Source organism: Aethalodelphis obliquidens, unplaced genomic scaffold (assembly GCF_003676395.1).
Source record: "Aethalodelphis obliquidens isolate GAN/ISIS:26980383/991018 unplaced genomic scaffold, ASM367639v1 scaffold2, whole genome shotgun sequence".
NCBI lineage: Eukaryota > Metazoa > Chordata > Mammalia > Artiodactyla > Delphinidae > Aethalodelphis > Aethalodelphis obliquidens.
In genome coordinates, this window is record NW_020837946.1 from 35,629,449 (window position 1) to 35,653,853 (window position 24,405).

Below are 24,405 nucleotides of genomic sequence, written 5' to 3' on the forward strand. Positions count from 1 at the left end.
GTTGACAGCTAGCACGGCACAAACCTCGGTGTCGAGAGACAGAAATCAAGAAATGTCATTAAAAGTGCAGGCCATAAAATAAGGGAGAAGAAAGGCCCGACGAGAGATAGAGAGAAAAAGGGAGAACATGGAAATAAGAAAAAGCATATATACTTAAGCCCAGCGTATAAAGACCCGTTGATTTTTAAAATAACAAATCTCGGTGTGATTATGAAAGACAGACGACCTTTGACTAAATAACATATGAAAAAAATTGGGAGTGGGGGAGGATGGGGGGAAAAGTCTGAGTAGATTCCCGACAAAAACGTCAGTGAGAAGCAATCTGAGGTATAAAAATGTCCCCCAAAGTGAACTTTATGCTTTGAGCACTGGAGCAAACTATCATGTAATGCGTAAAAATGCGTTCGGGATCAAATTATTTTTTTAAAAAGTAATTAAAACCAATTCTTTTCTTGAGTGTGATTTTGTTTTAAAACTGTTTGGAAATAAGCCACTTGAGGAATATAAAACAAAACCAAACAAAACTTTTGAATCATCATAATTTATTTACTGTTTTAAAAAGTAGAATATCCTAGCAAAGGGTAAAAATATTATTTAAAATTTCTTATTGTCGAAATCAAACATGCTGGAAATAATCACTTACTTCAGTTGAAATAAGGTCAATACAAAAATTGTGTAGTAAAAAGCTTATGTAATTTGAAACAGAAAAGGCCTTCATTAGAGACAAAACTCAAGAGGAGAAAGAAAAAAAAAACCATACCGGGCATATATCACAAAAATCTCTAAAATTCTTCCTTTTTAAATCGAAAGAAATTTGTAAAATTTCTGAACACAAATCTCCAAACATTCAAAATACATTTTTGGTAATAATTCATAGTATTTGACATTTTCTTCTACGTTAAATGCAATTTAAAATTTTTGAGTTCTTTTGCCCCAAATGATAGATTTGTTCATTACCAAAAATGATCAAGAGTAAACTCCAATTAAAAGAAAAATCAATGAATTAAAAAGAGTGCAGAATCTGAAAACAAACTAGCCACAATGTACATTTAATTGTACTTAACTCTAAACTTTATTTAAATCGCCCGTCTCAGGAGTTTAATAATTTAGAATCAATAGTTCCTTTCAAAACATAATAAAATATTTACACTTTATAAAATATTAACCGATTAACAATACGGCTGTGTTGTTTATAAGAGTGTAACTGAAGTCCCCATAATCATGCTGTTGACATAAGCCTGTGAGGTTAGCGAAGTGATCCTTCGCAAAATGTAAATGAAGATCTTCAGACAGTGGTGTTTATAAAATAGCTCATTAATGACTTAAGATTGAATCGCTCCAACCATTCGCATCATCAGATATAATAATAGTGACGAATCAGACAGGAAAGATCCTGGCTAAACCATTTGCATTTTTTTCCAGAAGTACTGAAGTCCTAATATCACCAATTCTTCTAAGTTCCTGGACATTGATCCGGAGGATTCTGCAGTTCAACACCAAGGTAAGGAAAGAAACAGCATTATTATCGTTGTTAAGGTATTAATAAGAAATGCGTCTTTTCCCCATTTTGAAAACGGGCTTAAACTTTTGACAGTGGTAGTAGTTGGCTTTTGCAACACCCTCTTCCCATTCCGACTTGATATTACAGATTTTTAAAAAAAGTTTGTCAATCGAACTTACAGTTTGTTTCTTTGCAGCCCCAAACCTTTTAGCTAGCACCACGAAGTTGGTTTGCTAGAGCCACTTTGTTCTCACAGACTCCGAATTGTGCGTTTTCTCTAACTCGTTCTTTTGGGGAGGTGGGAGGGGGATGAGGTTGTGGAGGGCACAGGGAAAAGCAAACGCAGCCTAAAACCCCCAGGCTGGCTCCCCGAAGCTTTGCTATCCATCTCGCTTCCTTTCTCCGCTTGTCTCCCACCGCCTCTCGGGTCGCCTAGCGCTCCTTTGGAACTTGGTGGGCGGCGACTGGGTGCGGGGTCCTTCGGATTCTGGGCTCTGAGACTTAGGCCGGGGGCAGGTTTCACTTCTGGGACCCTTTCTCTTCCAGAATCTCCCCCGCCTCCTCCCCTGCTTTTGAGGGGAGGCCAGGTGCACGCCGCGCGCCGGTTCGTGCGGCGAGTGGAGGGCGGCCTGGCCCCGGGTACACTGGGCTGACGCGGCTTCCCGCGGCGGGTGCACCCGACCGAGATTTCCATAATTGCCCCCCGAGCGCGTTTCCCGAGATCGAATTTAGTTTGGCCCTCTGGCGCCGCCGTAGAGTCAGCGCTTCTTAAGGGAGACCGGCGGCTCAGGCGACGAGATGGTTGGGAGTCCTCGGGGTCCCAGGGGTTAGGAGGGAGAACCAAGGTGTGCGGGAGCGACTAGAGATACCGCCAGCTCAGGAGGCTTCATTGGCCTCAAGACGGGCGGGGACGCATCCACATTTTCCCGCATCAGGTCGGGACCGGGAGTGTCAGCAGGCGCCCCCCGGGGTCTCGCGGGGGCCGCGGCTCCTTCCCACGTGCTTTCTTTAAGGAGGTTCCGCGTCCAAGAGGGATCTTAGGGACAAAAGCGCGGCCAGAGCCCGGTCTGCTCGGCTAGCGCCCGGGCCACCTTAAATGAGCACCGCGGCCGGAGCCGGGCTACGGTGGACCGCGGCCGCGGGAGTCGGCAAAAGTTTGTGGCTCAGTTACGCCTTCGCGGGACCTGCTGGGGACGCCCCCGCACGGCCTCCCCCGGGATGGGGAGGCCGGGTCCCCACCGCACAGCTCTGACCGCGCTCTCAGCCTAGGGCCCGAGCGGCTTGGGATCCCAGGAGTCCCAGCCCAGCAGCCAGCGGACAGGGAGCCCCGCCGCCCTCGCTGCCACCGCGTCACGGCCTGTAGGCTGCCCGGGCTGCGCCGCTCGAGATGTCGCCGGCGCTGCCAGCGCTCCAGGGACGTCATCCAGGGATGCTCCCCGCCCTGCGACCCTCCTGCAGCCCCCTTCCCTGTGCCACCCGCCGCCCGGCGGGCAGTGCTGGTGCTCCTGCCATTCGGGACACCCGGGCTATTGTTCTGGACCCACGGCAGCGCCAACTGTGAGGGAGAAGCGGCCTTCCTAGCGCGTGCGGCGGCGCGGCGGGCCCGGACGGCTGGCTCCGCACGGAGGGGGAGCTCGAAGGCACCGGGAAAAGTTGTTCGGAGGGGCGGAGGCGGTGCGTGGTGGGCGGAGGCGGTGGGTGGGGGAGGTGATAGCCCTCCTATCTCCAAAGTCGAAAGTACTCCGCGTAGTTAGCAGAACCCGGAGCCGAGGCAGCCGTGGTTGCCTCCTGCGCGTGGGTCTGTGCCTCCGCCGGGAGACGAGGCAACCACCGCCTACCTTGCCGCCGCCTCCGAGCCGGGACTAGTGCGCCTCAGGGCTGGGCGAGGCGGCCGCGCCCTGGACCCGCCGCGAGGAGGAGGAGGAGGACGAGACCCCGGGCCCCAGCTCCCGCCTGTACCCGGGCGCACCCACCCACCAGCCGCGGCCACCGCCTCGCGAGGCCCTCGGTTCCCTGCCATAGGTCCCCCGCCGCGCCGCGCGCGCGCGGTCCTCGCCACACCGCTCTCCCACCGCCGACTCTCTCCTTCCTTCTTCTCCCTCCTCCCTGCTTCCCACCCGCCCCTCTCCAGTCCCTCTGCCTCCTCTGCAGCTCCGCCGCTGTTCGGTCGCCGGCCTCACAGCGATTGATTGATTGATGTTTAATTTCCTGCCAGGCGGGGCCCCCTCCCTCCGCAACCTCCCCGGCCCTCCTCCCCGCCCCCCCACTCTCCTCCTTCAATGCGGTGGACCAGTCTGGCTCGGGTTTAGATCTTTTCCCCCCAACCCCCATCCCGAAATAACCCAGAGACTTCCCCTACCCCCACCCCAAATTATTATTTTGAAGGCGCTAGATCTGGGGACGGACAGGGGGAGGGGGAGAAATCGGAAACCGAGGACAACCCAAAAGGACTCACTTTGCCTGATGACTCAACGCAACTAATAATCATCTCCCTCTCACTGTGTCTCTCTCTGCGGCTTGTCAGTGAGTCCGGCTTCGGCTGCTGGCGGCGGCGGCCGAAAGGGGAGAGGCTGGAGGTGACAGCTTGGGCGGCCGCCGCTTTTCCTCCCGCGTGCGGTCCCAGGTCCCTGCGCCTTCTCGCTTCTCGGTGGCACCGGCCCTACGGCTCCGGCCGCGCCTCCTCGCGAGCTAGCCGCCCTGCGAAGCGGCAGCCCCGGCCCGCCTCCGCCGCCTCCCAGTTTTCAGCCCTTTCTCGCCAGAACGGGTCTCCTTCCCGAAGGTGTGAAAAGGCTTTTTCAGCCTCCTTCTCTCTTCTCCCCTCCTCTGTCGCCTCCTCCCGCGCTCGCTCGGGTGTTCCTTTGGAGGAGCCCTCCTTTCCCTCTTCTCCTCCTCCCTCTACTCCCCCCACCCCCCATCATCATCATCATAACAACCATCGCCGCACTAAGAAGACACCCTGACCCAGGACCCTAAACGTTTGGACCTGGGAAAGAGGAAAGGGAAAGGAGGAAAGAGAAAGGAAGACTAGGAGAACACTGCAAGGCAAATCACCAGAAACTTTCCACCCTGGATTCTCTACTTTTGCTCCATGGACAGAGCCCCAGCCAGCCAAGTTACAGACAGACTGTGAGCAGTAAGTACTCAGCGCGAAGGCGCCCGCGCCAGGCTCCGGAGTTCGGGGAAGCCCCGGGGTCCTGCTGAGTTCCCTCCCCGCAGCTCTCGCGCTGTTCGTTAGACAGCGCAGCCGAGGGAATCCGGGCGGAACCTTCGCCCTCAGCCCTGGCGCTCTGTCTCTACATCACTCGCATCTCTTCTCACCTCTCCTCTGCCACCCCCACCTTGTCTCCTTGAGCCGTGGCCACGCGGCTTCTCCCACGGCCAGAGCGCCCGCGAGGATTCCCAGCGCACTTTGTTGTGCCGGGTTCCTCCTGCTTCTTGGGGATGTCAGTGACAATGTGAGTGCCGTTTCATCAGGTGTTTCCTCCAGCGCCGCCGCCCCCCAAAAATCCGGGGGTGCCGAGATCTGCGGGTTCCGTGAGGAGCGCGCTGCCAGCCAGGCGACCCAGGAGAAAACTTTTTGGAGAGATTTTAAAATTGGGGTTGATGAAGGCTGCTCCCGCACCTAATAATTTAAATTCTTTTGCTTTTGTAATTTATGCGGAAGAGCTTTTTAAAAAAATCACTCAGGATCGGATGAAGATTAGAACTTTCCAAAATAATAACGATTGTAGACCCCGCTTGAGGTTATTTTGATGAATACCGCCAAGTGTTTGGGGATGCTTATTAATGTGGAATCAGGGTTGATTTTGTGCAGAGTGTGTGTGTGTCCCAGGACGTGCTCGGTAAAGGTAAAAAGCGGGGATTCAAGGGTCTTTTTGGCAGGCCTTTGCCTACTGCCCCGCGATTCAGAACGCATTCTTCTTGTGGTTAATTTGTTTTCATATGGACTTATGTACACCCGCACCCACTCCTTGAGTGAGTGAGATGTCTTCTTAGGAAGTTCACTCCTTCCGCAGCCCTGACCCCCCGACAGCAAGGTCGGCGCACTGGAGAACGGGTTATGTCAACCCTGTCCCAATGAATGGATTACTTCTGGGCGCCCTGGGCGGACTTCGTGACCCAGAGCTAACTTCTGGGAGCAGCGACTGGGCAGAATCGCGGCACCCCAAGTTCTGGGTTTCCTTTGGGCCGCCCAGTGTAAGGTTGGGACCGGCTTCCCTGTTCGGGCCCCTCGGGCAGCGTGGGAGGAAGTTTGTGTGGCTTTGGTGCAGCGCTCTGCCACTGGCCTAAACGTCTATCACGTGTGTGAGCGGTTTTCCCTCTTTTTTTTCCCTCCCCCTTTCCCCCCCCGCCCCCTCCCTAGGTCCCTGTGCATTTTATTGCGACCTGCCGGTGGGAACTTTGTCTCCGAGTCGGAGCAGCATGGAGCGGCGGAGCGAGAGCCCGTGTCTGCGGGACAGCCCCGACCGGCGGAGCGGCAGCCCCGACGTTAAGGGTCCTCCCCCGGTGAAGGTGGCCCGGCTGGAGCAGAACGGCAGCCCCATGGGAGCCCGCGGGAGGCCCAACGGCGCCGTGGCCAAGGCCGTGGGAGGTAACAGCCCGGAGCAGGGAGGCGCGCGCAGCCCGCGGCCGGGTGATAAAGGCCCGGGTGTCAGGGTTCAGGTTGATTAGGCGATGTCGCGGTGTAGGATTACAGGAAGTGAATTCCAGGTTGCCAAATAATGCCCCCGTCGCCTCTCCTCTGCAACTGGTAGCTTCATCTCGAGTTAAAACAAGAAAGTGGTTTACCCGGACGGTGGCATTTTTTGGGCACTTTGCCACTGTGTGCTGAGGTGTTGGCAGGTTTATGTCACAGCCAGCTAACTGTTTCTAGATTTTCCTAGAGAGCTTTTTAGTGATTTAACTCTTTTGCCTTGCCTCAGAGTATCTGTTGTAGGGATGAAGTTTAGGTGCGTTCGCTTTTATGGACTAATGTTTAATGTTCAGGTTAGTACAGGAGCAAGTGTTGGTGTTACTTTGTAGTTAGGACAGTGCTTCGAGACAAATGATTAACAACTGGGAATATTTCCAGCCACATTTCAAGTGGGAAATAAGGAATCACTATGAATCTGTCAGGCCCTTAGAGACTTTAATGCTACCGTTTTTTTAAAAATAAAGTTTAAAGTCATACATTTGTAACTTTGTTATGAATTATAGCACAACAGGTAAAAATAGCATAGTCTTATTGACTGCCTGCTGTTTTTCTTTCCAAGAATTTAACATTACTTAAAATCTTTCGTAGTTTTTGCTATTTAAACAACCACTTTCTTTTAAAGTGGTTAGGGAAAGTAATTTTATAAAATAAAGATATGCAAGAAATTTAAACATTATTGAAATATTTTGAGGTTTATATGACATTTCCTTAGTTGTTTTTTAAATATAAATGCACAGTTCTACATGGCATGCAGTTTTTTTGTCTTTGACGTCAATTACTAGTTTAATCTTTTTTTTATTTTGCTTCTAAAGGTTTTTTTCCCCCCTAATATTTTCAGTAATAGTCTGTTTAATATAATTCTTATATTAGCCAGCCTGAAATGAAACAAAACCCTGGCAAAAGTTAGTGATAAATTCCCATGTTCTAAAGAGCCATAGTTGGTATTTCCAAGTAAAGCCTTAATTCAAAATATCCACTCCCTTTTAAAGACATTTTATAAACAGACAACAATTTATAAAAGAACACGTTTTTATTTTTACTTATTTTGCTATTACTATTTCTTCATGGTAGACATTCAAGAAGGTTTGCCTTAGTTCCTTACATTAAGGAACTAATGTAAGGAGAAGCACTCATTCTCTCAGTTTTAGAAGCTTTAACTAAATTATTTGACCACAGATTGTGACTTATGTATCTTTCATTTTAGGGACTTGAAGATATACTTTAATGAAGCAAAAGAAAACTTGATAGTTTTGTGACTCACTTTTTAGAAATAGTGTTTATTAGTGTGTTGTCTTGAGATTGAAGCAATAACTTCAGACTTTTCGGATCATTTTTTAGTGTATGCATATAAGAAAGAAAAATATACGGTGAATGTGGTGGGACCCAATGTGAGATGGTTATGATAAGTGCTGGTAATGTTGGATTGAAAAACTTTTGGAAATCCTTGGAGAGGATGTGTTCTCAAAGTGGCCTTATGCATTAAAGAAAAAAACCTGGACTGAAATTTTGGTTTCTTTCTAAGCTCACTAAGTTGAAAGAAGTCTCTAAACATTTTAGAATGTAATGGTTACCAATCGTGCTTCCCTACAAAAAGGTTTTTTTTCCCCTATATCTTACTGAAGGAAACTGCCTGATTTTGTTGACCTAGGGATACCCTCAGTGTAAAATAGTGGTTACTTTTCATATTTTCTGAGACTATAGTTCACATTTGGCCACTTACCATAAATTTGATATAGACAAATATTATTAAGTCTTGGTGAGGAATAATAAATTTGTTTCGACAAGCTCGTATAGTCACTTTTTTCTGAGCTTTAACTTAATTTAGTAATATCAAAGGTCTTAGCTGCTTCCCAAACTGAAAATAAAGATGACATTATTTTGTCTCAGTAAGTACCATTTATGATACCTAACAGTAAAGCGGTTACAATAGTTTACCTATGGTGGATTTTTTAAGATTTTTTTATAAGAAAGATTTTACTCGATAGAACTTAATAGATTGTTTGGAAAGATTTTAATTTAGAAAGCTTTCAAATATAACAACTTAGAACGTAAAATTTCAATAGTACAAAGTTTTCTTATGAATGTTAATGATTATTTTGTGGGTTTAAGTTTATATAGTTTCCAAATGTACATTGAGATGTTAATAATTTTATTTCATTATGACTTTTAATCATGTATATAGACTGGAGAAAAGCAAAGCCTTTTTAAAAATGCACATTCTAAATTTTAAAAATGTTTAAAATATATTTCTATTTAGCGGTTCTTTTATAATTCAAATAAGTTTTTTTTTAGAACATAGAGTAAATATAAAATAGATTATATTTCTATCACCCTACCTCCTTTTGTTTAAATTTTCTTTATGAAGCAATATAATAAGTATAGAAAACTACAAAAATATTTGTAGCTCTGCGTCATTTATTACCATTTTCAGATATATTGCGGTCTTGTCAATGTTGTAAAGATGGCTATAATCATATATATTTTAAAAATAGAGCTCAAAATTTGGGAGGATGTATTTGTCAATCTTCAGTGATTCTCTTTTTAAATGCTTTCCCCCTAAAAATAGGGGAAATCATTAAGTTAATTGGTTGCTCAATAAAATGTCAGTTTATCTTACTGCTTCTGATAAATAGGTGAATAAATGCTTCTGAATGCATTGGTTGCCCTAATAAATTCTGTTGCTGTTATTCTACCTTTTTTAGGGAGAGAGAGAGTTTGCTATGTTTCTGATGAGAACTAAAAAAAAAAGAGAGAGACATAATTTTAGTGTCTGGATTTGACTAGATGAGGTGGTAGAAACACTGTCACAGTCTTCAGGGTTCTGTTTTAATAGGGGACTTAAGAGTGTGTTGTTTACAATGTGGTTAGCTTTAGAAGACTATTAGAAAGTAGATCAATTTTGTTTTGTATTTCTAACACTTTGTAGGCTATATTTGCTCTTATCTAAGCAGTGCGTTTTAAAGCATGTATGTAATAAAATATAAGTGCTCATATGTGTATGACAGTCAGCTTTTATAGAAGGTCCTGGAAAAAAAAAAAGGCTAATATCTCTTTAAAAAACATATGAAGGCTGGGAGAGAGTTTAGAGCAAGCAAGAGCACCATGGTGTTGACAGCTTTATATCCCTGCTGGGTAACATTCACTTACTAGAATTGGCGTCCTCTCTCAGCTAGTAATTCACTCCATAAGGATTTTGAAAAAGGATGATTAATGGTGGGGAAATTTATATTTGTGAAATTGTTGATTAAAACTTACAGATCTATTTGAAGATTTAGAAAAAGAAAAGATTATTAAGGATGATGAATATAAGAATCAGATGATCCTTTTACCACCATTAGCATAAGTACCTAAAATGTTCTGCTGTATGTAATGCTTCAGCCACACAACCTACAGCATAAAATGAAAGTGATGCCAATCAAGTTTCCAGAGGAAGCAAGGCATTCTGCTTTCCTCCTGGACTGCTGAAAGGCGCTGGCCAGTTGTGCTTTAATAGCAATAAATTACTGTGCTTCATTCATTGTTAACACAAGCATTTTCATTTTTTAATGTTTGGCTTAAAGAAGAACTTTTCAGACAGCTTTATTTAAACTGAATGAACAGCGCTTGAGTATACCAGATGGTGTATTTGCTGATAGGAGGCATTAAACATCAGAAATCTTTTTGATATTTTTCATTTTCTTATGAATTTTGATGACTTTTTTTTGTGTTAAATCTTCTAGAGTTCAAGGAAAGATGTTTAAACACTGAGAATATCTTGATTTTTTTGGAAAAAAATAGCTTTTTGGGGAAAAATTAGTTTTTAAAATAACTTTAATTTTGTTGAAGAATTGTCTGTTGAAGTTATCTTGTAACTCTTTGACCCGAAGTAAACCTATTCTTCTTGCTACCAGGCAGCCCTTTCAAGAACATAACTGTCTTGTTGCAAGGGGAAAAAAAATCATTATGCAATACACACTGATGTACTCAAATAGGGAAGCAAATGTGATCATGATTGTTGCGCAGGGCCTCATTTAGAGCTGAACACTGTCTACAACAACAGTTAGTTTAATTGTCTGCATGTGGAACATTTCCTTTTAGATAAGAGTAAAAGAAATGCAGTTCAGGTCAGATGTAGTCACCATATGAGCAGTTGTAGAGAGATATTTTACTTTTTGAAAGGAGGGCAGATATGAAAGAGTATAGATATTGACCTATTGAAATGTATAAAATATTTAGAAATTTGAAACGTATTGTCAACATAGGCAAAATGGAGAAAACTCATTAAATTCATTTTAACCTAGGATGTTATACCATTATGCTTGTAGGGAAGACTCGTTATTACTTTAAAAGTGAAAAGGTTGTATTTCGGTCTTGTACTCCACTTTTTTTTTTTTTTTTTTTTTTTTTTTAAGGGTTTAAGATCTTTTAAATAGAATGAACTTAGGCTTTGGGGTCATCCAACAATCTAGCATGTCCTCTGTAGTTTTGCTGAGGTAGAAAAATAGCCCTCTCTAAAGTGTTTTCGGTCCTTGGCCTGTTATTAAAATAAAGATATACTTGGTTAAAAAAACATATGCAATGGAACATACACATTAAACAGAACATAGGGTATCCGCCCCTCAAAGTCTTGAGCATAATTTGATGTTTTGAGTAATTTTGGAAGCCTTATATTCCATCAGTAGAAACCCCACTGACCATTATATATTCAAGATCATCTGCAGTGAAATGTGTGTGTGTGTGTGTGTGTGAGTGTGTGTGTGTGTTAGAACTACATAGATGTCCCTTAAGGCGTCTGTTTTCTAACCACTGCAGACAATAAGCAGTATTCTCTTTTTTCAGGGGGTTGTGACTAAGAGTATCAGTCTGTACATATTAGATATCCTGTGTTAATTCTTTTCTCCTTGTGTGAATGTGTGTATATATTTTGCCTATCTATCTCTGTAGGGAGGGAAACAGACTAATCATAATTTATTAGATATCTAAGAATGTTAATTTTGAGTTATTTTAAGAATATGGAAATCAGTTTTATTCCAGGCAAGACATGGTAATTATTTGGTGTATCTGACAAGGCGTATCTGGTAAGCAGTCAAATTTGGTGGTGCTACTTTGATAATTTAAAACTCTTTTTTAAGATTCAACGTGGAGACAGTTTATATGATATATAAAAAAGACAAATTGACAGAGTTAGATGAATTTCAAATTGCATTATTTTCTTTTGTCTTTTTAGAGTTTTTAGGTTTCTTTTTTTTTTTGACTGAAAATAAGGTAGAAAACTTTATGTTTCCAGTATAGAGCAAAATGACAATTTCTCATCATTAAAAAAGTTTTTTATAACTAGTAATCTCACATTAGGTGCCAAAAACATGTACATAGTTTATTTCATTTCAAGAAGCCAAACTTTATCTTACATAGCATGTAAATAAAGTTATTTATACTCTTTTACCTAATAAGTAGGCTTTTTTTTTTTAACCTATGTAACTAATGTGTGGTAACATAGTTTTACTATCTCCCTTACATGAATGCTGAGATACAATGGCATTTTGGAACATATTTAAGGATGGAGCATTTGACAAAAGTTGTATGTGTAACAGTTTGTCAGTGGAAAGTGACAAGTGGGAAATGACAAATGAAATGTTGGCATCATCACTCTTTATTTTGATAAAAATGTCTCAATTTGCAGTGATATAATACTGTTTCATTTTATTTCATGAGTTGTGTGAGATGCATGAGGGGAATTTAGATTTTGTGAACGGAAAATTAGCAGCCTAAACTCTCTTTTCTGAAGCTTTGGCAGCAAGTTCCCCCTCCCCCCCAACTCCCCAAGAATAAGAACAGCAGTGAAATGTTGGATCTAACTCACACATTTTAACTCATTACTTTTTGGAAAAAAAGAAAGAAAGAAAGGAAGGAAGGAAGGAAGCAGGGAAGGAAGGAAGGAAGGGACAGGGAGAGGGAGAGAGTGAAAAGAAAGAAAGAAAAGAACTGAAAATGGTTTCAAGTAGGAGACATTTATGCTTAGCTCAAAAAATGAAGAAGAGAGTTTGCCTTTTGTTTTCTTTATAGGGATTTAAAAATGAGTGATTTCCTTCTGCTGACTTTGTATTGGGCCTTTCTCACTTCCAATTACCACTGCTCTCCATCCTTAATTTAGGGTGTCAATGTGGAGAGCCGTGAATTCCTTTTATTTTAAGGTGCAACAGAGGTTTGGAAATGTCTATGCGTTAAAAATTGATTTTTATATACAAAGGATTCATCATCCTACTACTTACGGATAATGTGATAGATATTTCAAAGTCAAAGTAGACTGCCCTGCGTGGAATTGGGGTATGAGTTAAAACAAAAGCCAGTTGAGAACTTACAGATTTCCAAAAAAGTACAGATGTGGCCTCTATAGGGTGCGATTTTCTTTATTTTCTGAAGTCAGTGAGCAACCAAACATTTATTTTCTTCTTTTACATGAAACAAGCCCCACAAGGACTTCATGCTATACAGTGTTTATGTAAAAATGCTCTATGGTGGAGTTTTCAAAATCATGGCACTCCATCTATACATATAATTTTTTTTGCTTTCAATTAACAGAATTGTTTTGCTGTTTAATAGCAAGTGATTTAAAAATTGTGGTAAAATCAGTATAATTACGAGGCAGTGAAAGGGTGCATCAAAAATTGTCTTCTACAACTTGTCTTTGGCTTCTCATTTGCAAAGTTTTACTTATTCCAGATTTTTTATTAACCAGGTAAAAATGACCTAAAATGGAGTAAATGTGCCATAGATATACAGTTATGGCAGTTGGGCTTATCGTGTGTATTTTTTCCATTTTTAATTGATGTGTATACCTTTAAAAAATTTTTAAATAAACTAGTGAATATTATAGTTATTAGTTTGACAAATGCTTAAAATGAAGAAAAATCCTTAATAGAAATTTCAAGAATTTGAACCTTGCAAGAAAGTTATGAGCAAATTATGGCAGTCTTATATTGTACTAAGAATATTATTTGTGCTTATGACACATTAGGGTAGTAAAACTCTCTGGGGGATGTATATTTCAATTTTAATTGCTCCCAGTATTATTACTGTTGGTTAGTGGGTGAGGCAGATTAGGTTCTGCCCTTAACTAGTTGCCTTATCATTGGAATGGAGTTCTACCTTAGCACAGTGGGCTGTTAAACTATAGCATAACGTAACAAAAAAGATTAAAAAGTTAAGGGGAAACCCTTCAAGCTACCGTATATGAAAAGGGGTGCATTTCACACCAGAGTAAATGTTTGGTGCCTACTGATGGTTGCACAGTTATTGAAATGTGCACAGCAGCTCAGTGACTTTCTTTGTTTTGTTGAAGACTTGCACAGATATGAACAAATTAATAGAGACTCTAGTTAGAGAAAATGTTTTCCAAAGCACTAAGATCTGACAGAGGTGATTTTCACTTTTCGTAGAAACAATTTTAATTTCATAATGTTAAGGAAAGATGTCTTTTATTTCTTTTAAAAATATTTTTTACTTTAAAAAGAAAATTTGGCTAGAAAGCAAGTGTATCCATTCTTTTATAACTGACTAAGATTGATTTTCAAATTTCCTGATTATTCCCCACATTAAAATTGCATGTTTTTCTTGCGTTGGTTCCAATTATTTATATATACATATAAGAAAAGCAAAAATTGATCGCTTGTAAGGAAAACGCATTCACATCAAAACTCTTCAAATAGCAATGTTTTCAAAACATTATTATTATTTCTTTTTGGTTAACAGAACAAGAGCTTTCTTTAGTCATAACCCGAAGATGCTAACAGAGCGGCATGATAAATGTCTCTTTAAGTGTCGTAGTAAAAGAGAATGACATGCCTTCTGAGGCAGTGGAGAGTTTATGTTGTTTCGGACCCATTTCCCAAGCAGTGATCGAAGACAGATTACAATAACAATTATACAGTCAGAAGATGCAATATCCATTTCTGCTTTAATTGAGTGAAAGAATAATAAAAACATCATTAAGAAAAATGAGGGGGACCTGTCACACAACGTACAAATTTTTAGTCTTGAAGAAGATGCAGAATAACTCAAGTACTTTTCACTTACTTTGCTGTATTTATTAGCTAAAATCTGTTTTGGGGAGAGACCATTTGGTTCTTGCTCCTCCCTGGGAAGTTCAGAGAGGAGCCCCCGGGAGGTAGTTGCTCAGGAGACATGAGAAGTGCTCACTGATTTGTCTTCATACACAGTTTATACATACACTCCCTCTCTCCCTCCGTCTCTCTGTCTCTCTCTCTCTCTCTCTCTCTCTCTCTCTCTTTCTTTCTCTTTTTTATCTATGTAAATGGAAGTAAAAAGTAATGAATGTTCCTCTTGTTACAAAGTTCTGCAAAGTAAGGGTTAGGTGTGGTCCCTGGATCTGCTGTTCTTCCTCCCCTGGCTGAAGGGGAGGGAGAAAGTTGAAGGTGAATAATGAGCACCCTTATTTTTTCTCGGTTCATGTGGGGTGTTGGGGACCCCGAGTTTCTACATGGACACATCACCTGACATTCATGTAGGTGACATAGACTGTCACCTGAGATGCACAGGATCTGGCCTCCATCTGCAATCATTGGAGCCATTGAATCGATAATCCTTCACAATGCTGAAGCCTCCAGCCCTCATTACCCAGAGTAGAGCTTTCAGCAACTTGGAGCGAGCTGGCTGGCAGCCGCTGAAATCAGTGGCTAGCGTTCTTTCACCCTAGGCTGTATTTCTTACTCTATTCATAGAATTGCGTGTGCCTGGAAACTTGGGTGATGACAGTGGAGTTAGCCCAGACAGTGGAGTTAACCCCTGCTCGTTGTGGGGATACTGAAACCGCAAATGGTGTTGGCCATCAAAGCAGCTGGAGCCCGAGGTTGGACTTAGTGGACAGAGATAGAGGAGACTGTGTCTTTGGTCTGTAGCTAAGAGTTTTCTTGGGTTCAATATTTAAAAACCTTCCTGAAAGCAAAATGAAAGGAATAAGATAGGCAGTAAACCCTTCCTGGTGGAGTTCTCATGATCCCGGAATTGTCCCAAGCATAATCCCTTTCAGACTGGAATTTATGTCATACAGCTCAAAAGGCTTTTTTTTTTTTTTTTTAAATTCAGTTTAGAGAGTCTAGTTAATAGTGCCTTCATTAAAATACTGTTGTCAGCAAAAGGTTTTTCAGTTTTAACATTTACATAACCTAACATCATCGACTAATGCCACGAGCTTTAAGGGTCTATTAGTGGTTCCGTTTTTTTTCTGGGCTTTATAATTTAAACCTAAACATTAATTCTGGGAGGAACTTGGCATAATGTCTTTTTGCTTTGGAGAGAATTTTTGTTGTACAATCAAAAAAAAAACCTATATATTTTTTTTCATACAGTCACCTTCTCCATGTCTCCCCTCCCGTAAGTAAATAGCAGTTAAATAGTCAAGGTTTTAAAAGGGCTTATTTAAATCAAAAAAAGAAGTGATTAATTTAGGTGAATTTAACAATTTTCCATTAGTTCATATTGCAAACTAGTGCTTGTGATATTAACAAAAAAGATCTGTGAGGCTGCTAATGCAATGAAAGTATTTTTCCTCTCTCTCATACTAAAGTCACATGGCAAATTTTTTTTTAATAAAATTATATTTGAGAACCCTTGAAACTTACAAATCAGTTACCTGTCTTATTTATTAGAAGCTGAGAGACGTAAAAAATTCTTTATGTCACCTGAAATTATAGCATTGACTAGGAGGAAAGAAGTTGGGATCTCAGTATTAAGTAATAAAGGGACTAAATTCCCCAGTGTTAGTTATTTTGGAAAACATACTTAAACTAGGATTCTTAAAATGATCTTTTAAATATATGATATTAATACTATGTTAAAGTTGAGTAATTATAGGAATCTGGTTACAAGGTAATTGTGAAATTAAGAAACAATTGAGGAAACCCTGTGATGATCAGTTGCCATGATCTGCAAACCAGAAAGTGTTCAGAACCCTAGGAAGAATGCATGCCTGGAAATCGCTCATGGAGGAGAGTGAGGCTAAGTCAGGGTTCTCCTGAAGCTTTGCCGGCTTTCAGCTTACCAGGCTCCATTTAGACAAGATTTTGTCCTGTATGTAGGTTTGGCAGATGTGGTATTAGATGACCAAATACCCTTCATTATTGAGGAGCGGTATTATAAGAGGAGCAAATTGTTCACTGAAAGGGAAGTTATTACACATTTAAGACCCAAGTAAAGACATTTTACAAGGGTAAACCAGGTGATTCTGATTTTTTTTTTCCTTCTCAAATGGATCTCCAGGTAATATTCAGCACAACTCACTCTATTTACAGGTCCATTCATATAGTAAGCTTGAGCCTTCAGCACGTTTTTACAGGTAACTTATAACCAAACCCCACCGCCCCCCAAACTAGGGCTTACTATTGAAAGCCTGCCAGTGCCATCACAAACGGTCATTAGTTCCCAAGAGACTTGGAGGAAAAAAGAACTGGAGGAGAATGCCATGACTTCAGTAAGAACCATTTTGCTGCATGTGTATATTTTTGCTGCCATGGCAAAACTGTCTGGGGGCTGACCTTCATATTCAGAACTGATACCACACACTCTCCCATGGAAATGTATAGAATTCCAATTAGCACAGGGTCAGAGTATAAATGTACCTCTTTTCACACTGTTCCAAGTGGTTAGTGGAAGACAAGCTGCAAAGTAATTCCCTTAGTCCCCCAGTAAAAAGATTTATAGCAAGATAATTCTCGGCCCCATAATGGGAGTGTTGTAGGTTTGCGTTTGATATTTATAAGACTGAAATACAGTCCATGTGCCCAAACTAAGCATTTATTGTAAACAAGTTAACTGCCGAGAGGTTATATTCTGTCCAACATAATTATATTGAAGATTGATGTATAGCTTGAAAGCAGGTTTGAGGGAGACAGTTCTTTTTAACCAAGGAAGGCTTCTGAGACGCAGCTCTTTTCTTCCTTTGATGTGAGTCAGTGAAGTCGTCTTTCTCACAGCCAGCCTCTCATGTATATAATAAACACAGGCTTGCTCTCTGAAAACATATCTGTTTGTCATCCTACTTCTATTAACAAAATAAAGAAATGAACCTATATTCACTGAAGCTGTTAGGTATAGTTTCTTTTGTCATCTTTACCTGGACCTGGGCAGTGATGGTGCTAAGATAACATAGTTGCTGTCAGTATGGCAGGCAGGTGAGTTCACACACAAGCCTAAACCTACATCTCCGAGTTAACCTCCAAAAGAGCCCCTTTCTCCTTTCATGCAAATTTTGAAAAAGAGCCTTTGCCTTGTCTTTCTGTTATCTTGTGTTGAGCTTGTGAGATGAGAACTATTTTTGAAATTGTGGCCTCCCGGGATGGGGAGAAACTATACTAATACGCTTCATTTTATGGCTCAGAAATTATTCTAGAGTTAAAGAACTTGTGAATCCAGGGAATCTAGGGAGAATGAAATCTTTCTGAGGTTGAGGTACTCCATATCTGGGATTACCCCCAATTTAAAATAGTACAGTGCTCTTCCAGGGTTTCTGTGCTTTAAGGAAGGTAGAAACTTACATTTTCTTTAGGATAAAGATTTATGACTTTTTTTTCCAGGAGAAAGAAAAAGGGTTTTTGTGACACTTTTCAAAGATAGTTAAAAATGGAATAACATTCCTCCTTTGGTTGGGTGGTATCCTTTAGATAACATTAAGAATGAGAATAAGAGTTTCAGTGGATTTACATGCAGTGGCTGAAATGGTCTCTTTGGTTTTTTAATATCAAACTTAATAGTGTCTTTTGGAAATGATATAAATTATAAAGGGGATGTCAGAAACATAACGTGAAAAAAAGCAGTGTAATAGTTTTCTCTGTTCTGTTTTTCTTATTTAAGTAATTGCTATAAATTGTACAGGTACATATAAGCTTAAAATATCTTGTGTGGGAAGTATTCCATCAGTGGGGACCTGAGTTTCCCCAGTCTGTATGCTGGGTTTTATTAACTTCATCTCAGTCACAATAATAATATCCTATGTATTGCCATCCAGAGAGCCCAGTGTACCCTTAGGGAACTGCAGAATACACAGCATGATTTTGACTTTCTTGCTTTCTCCTCCTGTTCCTTTCTTTTTCTTCTCCCAGTGTTAGCCATTTCAAGGACCTGGTTGCTGTTACATCTCAGTGGAGGCATTTGTTGGGTATAAGAATGAGAGTGGCTTTTAGTGGTTGGGAAAGGATGGTAATGGCTGCCTGTCTGTTTAAGCTCGGCCTTGTGAAATCTGCATTCATTTCACAGTGACGATCTTTATACATCTATTAAACATCCATATATGTTTTGCTGTTTGAACCCTAAACATAGACAGTAGGATTTCCTCTTGTAAGGGAGAAAGTCTTTATTTTTCACTATACAAACTTTACCTTTTCAGATTTTTATTTGCTAAAAATCTCTCCACTCTAGTATGATTTCCTTTGGGGCTTTGCACCAGTGTTTGATCTCAACTTTTAATAATTTTGGTGAGTTAAACTCCCCAAAGAAAACATGCTTGTGCTCTGAAATATTCCCACTAGAAATCTGGGTAGTCTTGTCTTATTGAGAGCCGAGTGCTTGATTCCTTTATTAATTCCTTGCTAGAGAACCTCAGTACAGTTAAGCTTTCCTTACCACTACACTGGAGAAATCAATCAAGGGTTTTTATTTTAATTATTAAATTAGAAAATAACATTTAAGGCAGAGCTCAAAACCTGAGATGACGAAGCAAATGTTAGTATAAAGATAATTTTTATTAACCCCTTTTTTGACTCCTGGGGCTCTTGAGTTGCAAATAGCTTTTCCAGAGAGGATAATAAGAATGAAGGGAGCGGCAAGTACATCTCTAGTTCAATACTATTTAAAAAATTATCCTCCCAGAAACCTCCAGAATAAAATTTTACTTAACGGAGGAAGGAAATCCTAATGTTGATGAATTATGGTACAGTCATTTCAGCATGCCATTGAGTCTCAAGGCTTACTAATACATGCATTTCTAACCCAGTGAGAAAAGAACCTCAAGAATTTAGTTGGGGATACTTACACAGTATGCCATATGTTTGAACTCTTCTGTGATACACAGACTTGCATATTCTACTTTTTTTCCTTTTCTTAATTTTTTTTTTTTGATTCTGGGATCAGTAAACATTTTGTCTCTCTGTAGTTACTACATTTAGAAGAGATGCCGCAGTCCTTCAGTGCAGGACATGGGTAGGACTGCAGGTAAGATGCCCAGGGCTCCAGGATGTGCACAGTCACAGAGCACAGTGCTGCTACCCAACAGAGTCCTACGCCAGTTGACTGTGATGCCTTCGTGGTGATAAACCAACAATTTCTGTGGACAGTGGTCATGCAGGGCCCTGTGGTCTGGTGCGCTTCCCCCAGAGAACATGGAGTGAGCTCCTGAATCCACTTGTGCGGATCCTTTCCTAGAAAGCTTTCCTTGTCTACCAATGCTGAATGCTGTGTAGTAGGGCCAAAGTGATGTGGACAAGTTAGGTAGCCAGGGAGTCATGAGACTTTAGAACCGACACTGCCTATTAATGGTGGTTACTAATGTCTAGGTGGAATTAGCATTTTGTTAAAATAAACAAACATTTCTTTTGGGCCTGCTGCAGGTCAGCCTGGGAGTGGAAGGGAGAGTGGGAGGGTGAAGACTTAATCTAAGTCCAGTTCATGTTGGAGAAGGAAAAGACCGGCCTCTCCTTCACTCTAACTGGACATTCCTGACAGCTGGGAATTTAGTTCCTTGGGTCAGGCTTGCTGTGGCTGTGTTCCCAGGTGTAGCTCAGGCATTTTTGTTTAGATAAGTAGCCACACTGTGCCTCCTGTGTGCCTGTGAAATCCCATTTTGCAGATTGCCAGGCCAACTTGATCCTGCCACTGCGTTTCTATAACTGAAGAGTACTGAGAGACCTGGAGTTTATCCTTCAGCCTTCAGATCTGACTTCAGGTTGAATTGTGGCCTGTCAGTTTGGGGACAGGCCTGGAATCAGAGGTCTGGAAGACCAGAACCCATCTCCCTTCCCTACCACTTTAAACCCAATTTGAGCCTTTGAGGTGATAAGTGAGAGGACCAGAGTTTACGAGGCCATCCCTACCCCTGGCCTATTTTTCGTTCTTATCTTCCAAAGTTAAGACCTGCCCCAAGGGCTGCACAGTAGTGTCTGGTTTTACTAGAGAGATTTCTGAAAATAAAATATTTCTTGGTAGTCTTACCTCTCCCCACCTCCCCACAGAGTAAGTGGTGTCAAGGAGCTATATTGTTAAAGCTTTACTTGGAGGCCTAATTCTCAGGTCTAAGCAACTGGGTCATGGATGAACAGGAGATCGAATTTCTGCATATGTGGCTTCGTTTGCACTTAGAGTAATTATTAAGTGCATTTTGCCTTCCCCATAATTGTAGGATTGATTGGTCCTCCACCTGTGAACGACCCAGGACTTTCAGCTGTCCCACCTCTGTCTCTGCTCCTGCTTCCTCTTCGGGAAGAGTTAAAAACAAAACCAACAACAAAAACGAATGAATCCTTCTGAGAATCTGTAGTTCAGAAGCAAAAGACAGAAAGGAACTTTGGAAAGTGGAGCAGTTTAGGGGAGCTTGGAGGTCCTCTGGGCCACCTGTGGGTGGCTCTTTTGCCCCCAGATGTTTTTGCTCTTACCCCCCAAGACTGGTGAAAGCATGTTTTTCTTTATGACAGTACCTCAAATTCTTTCCATTAGAAGTTAATGTGGGATACAATGTACTTCTTTTACAATGAAAATATATCTGAGGAAATTAAGGGACTACCAAGCCATTGAAACAGTGAAGTGTAGCATCTTTTTATCTATTAATCTCTTTGGAATTTCAGCCCCTGGGGGAATGGGAGGCTGGAGTGGAATGTGGAGCCTGGGGCCACCAGAGCTCAGGAGGTTAGGCCCTGGGAGTGAAGAGCAGGGGCAGAAAAGAAGAGAGTAGGGAAGACACACTTGATCCATTTTGAGATTTTGCCTGGGACCCCAAGAAGGAGGTGAGGAACACCCTATCCTTTCTTTCTATTTCTGGTAGCAGTTCTTGGTGCTCAAACTTGCCTTTATTGTTTTAGGGTGGGAGGAAGCATCTACAGGTTAATATTGGCGAGTTCTTTCTGTTCTTGTCTGTGACGCAGGGTGTGTGTGTGAATGTGAATGTGTGCTTGTGCGTGTGTGAGAGAAACAGAGACAGAGAGGGAGAGGATAGGAGGTTAAAGAGCAAGGAAGTGGGTGTTTTGTTTTTCTAGTAAATTTGCAATAAGAAAAGATAGCTGCCACCCCTCACTCCCTTCTCTGCCAGTCCTTTGGAAAACCCTGTATTATTCACTTGGTCTCCAGGGTAGAATTTGTTTCATTGTTTCTGGGGTTCTATGATTTATCGATTGTGGTGGTTGCTGAGCGTGATGTTTTACCCCAGGTTCAGTTTTATACAAAGAACAGATATATATGAGAGACTCTGCCCTAAAGCCTTTGTAATCTTCATTTAGCCCAGGGACCTTCTCAGGTAATAGAACCATATCTACTGCCAGCCGGAGGGAAGGGAGTGGGCCCTGTGGCCGCCTTTCTTTTGGAAACAGATGGTTTTAGGAGCCCTTTGAAAGAGGGGAGGAGAAAGGCTGGCTTCCTGTCATCTCAGACTGATTCCTGTCATTCAGGGGGCAGGTCCAGGAATGAAGGTGGACCCAGGAGGCAAAGGGGCTGGGGAGGAGACCAGAGACCGTGGGCACCACACAAGAGAAGGACCCAATATTTGAGCCTTTCTTTGTCTGTGAGTGACTGAAGGGCAGGATCTGTGTTTGGTTCCTCCTCTGCGCCCAGCACAGTGCCTGACAGGTGATAGGCCATTGAAAGGTAAATTCACTTACAAGCAACGCAGGTCACCCACTGGACACAGCAAGTGTGGTGAAGGGCCCTTTACTAAAAGCCCACACCTTTAGATTTCTGTGGACATGGGCTTTGGAGTGTTGTTTTCAACCCCCAAGAAAGCTGTGTGCTTGGGATTTAAAGTTGGTTAATCGGAGCTGCTCTACTCTTTCCTCTCTTGGTTTCTTTGGACATCTTACTTATTTTCCTAGAGTTTCAGCTTCCTTATTTATCAGATGAGGGTAATACTAACCCTCCCACAGGGTAAACGTGGGGAGGAAACAAAGGTAAGTATGTATGTCAGAGTACACGATGACTTAGGAGGCGCTGTGCAAATGAGCGTGTTGTTTTGTGTCCAGCTTTCGCAGAAGGCGGTAGAACCCTGTCATCTAGACCCCCTGCCTCTGGACCTTCTTTCATCTTTCTCTGTTAGGTTAGATCTAGCCCATTAAAGAGTACTTGTTCCTCGGGTCACATTCATGCCAGTGTCTTGTCATTTCCTGAACACTGTAACTGTTCTCTAAAATGAAGGGAAGGGGAAAAAAAGCCTTTCTTTAATAAAGAAGTTGGATTAATATAATTAGGAATAAAACAATAGCCTACAATTTGCTCAGTGATGCGGAGAAGATATCACGTTAGATATTGGAGTTTAACCAAGAATCTATCTGTACTCAAGTCTCCTAAGATCTGGAGCACAGAGGAAAGATAAGTGAGGGGCATCAAGACAATCGCACAATTGTCCTGCTTATCAGTTTGTGGTGTATTTATCCTGGGTCAGAAAAACCACTGTGTATGTTGGTATTTGGCAGATTGCTTAGAGCAGCTTTGTCTGATCGAAATGTAATAAGAGCCACGTGTATAATTTTAAATTTTCTTGTAGCTTCTTTTAAAGAAATGGTAAAGAAACAGGTGAAATTAATTTTAATAATACATTTTGTTTAACTCAATGTATCTAAAATATTATCTCTACATGCAGTTCATAAAATTTTTTTTTGTGTTAAATATAATTATTTTTTGGTATTAAATTGTTGAAATTGAGTGTGTATGTCACACGCCACATCTCAACGCAGGACTAGTCAACATTCAAGTGCTCCGTCACCACTTGTGGCTCCTGTATTGGATAGGCAATTTTAGAATATATTTTAGAATATAAAGTATGGTGCTTTTAACACTTTCACCCTTTTGCTCTGGGGCCTGTGGAACATTTTTGGCCTTAATTATTTGCATCTTCAGTAATTAGGCCATTCAGTGATTATTAGTATAATTTTTATTCTGAAGAAATGCTTTTTAGGAAGTATCATGAGCATTGATTATGGACCCTGAAGAAAATGATTGGTCTCTTTTTTTCCTCTGTGAAGTGGTATTAATACTGTTTTTGTAGAAAGAAAACCAAATAGGGACTTACCTGGTGGCGCAGTGGTTAAGAATCCGCCTGCCAATGCAGGGGACACGGGTTCGAGCCCTGGTCCGGGAAGATCCCACATGCCGCGGAGCAACTAAGCCCGTGCGCCACAACAACTGAGCCTGCGCTTTAGAGCGCGTGAGCCACAACTACTGAGCCCGCGTGCCACAACTACTGAAGCCTGCGTGCCTAGAGCCCGTGCTCCGCAACAAGAGAAGCCACCGCAATGAGAAGCCTGTGCACCGCAACCAAGAGTAGCCCCCGCTTGTTGCAACTAGAGAAAGCCCGCGTGCAGCAACGAAGACCCACAACGGCCAAAAATAAATAAATAAATTTATAAAAAAGAAAACCAGATAGGTTTCATTATTTGAGGGCTACCTGTCAGACAGTTTAACTACCTTCCACTGTTTAATTGTCACAACCAGTCTAGGATGTAGATGCTATTGTTCCGCATTTCAGCTGGGAGGAGTTTGAGCCTCAGAGAGGTCAGGTAAATTTCCCAGGATCACTCCCACAGGTTAGTATGGTAGTGCCAGGACTCCACCTAAGAGTGCCTGCCCCCCGGGTGCAGAGCCATCCTCTCCCCTCACGCCTCTGTTCCCTCTGTTCCCAGGGCTGTGCTGGTGAAGACCAGGTTAACGCTTCATCATTATGCGCGCTTCTTCAGAGATCATGTCATAATGAAAGTGACAATTGAGCATCATAACTAATGACAGTTGGGAAAATGCATTTTTCCAGTAGAGAAAGTTCCGTTGCTTATTTTTCCTGTGATAACAGAATTAACCGTTTATCCCAATTGTCAGGACAGCTCTTAATTTTTAGCAAATGGCTAGGGCTGTGTGCCTGTCCTCTAGATTAAACCATTTGCTTACCTCCTGCAATTGTAAAAGGCTTAGCGAGGCTTATAATCAAAAGGTTCAAAGTTCTCTACTTGATCATCTGAAGATGGGTCTGTGCTAC

General features: G+C 41.9%; 1 protein-coding gene across 3 annotated transcripts in view; it reads left to right on the forward strand.

Annotated features, from left to right (window-relative positions):
* Positions 1 to 513: 513 nt before the first annotated feature.
* The window catches only part of SATB2 (SATB homeobox 2), a 192,176-nt gene continuing 168,284 nt past the window's right edge, over positions 514 to 24,405 (forward strand). Inside the window, exons 1-2 of one of the 3 annotated variants that reach the window (XM_027124972.1) lie at positions 514 to 1,501; positions 5,865 to 6,092. In XM_027124972.1, coding sequence (XP_026980773.1) covers positions 5,924 to 6,092 — 169 coding nt within the window. In that variant the 5' untranslated portion in view covers positions 514 to 1,501; positions 5,865 to 5,923. The other 2 variants (XM_027124950.1, XM_027124960.1) reach the window with 2 other exon arrangements.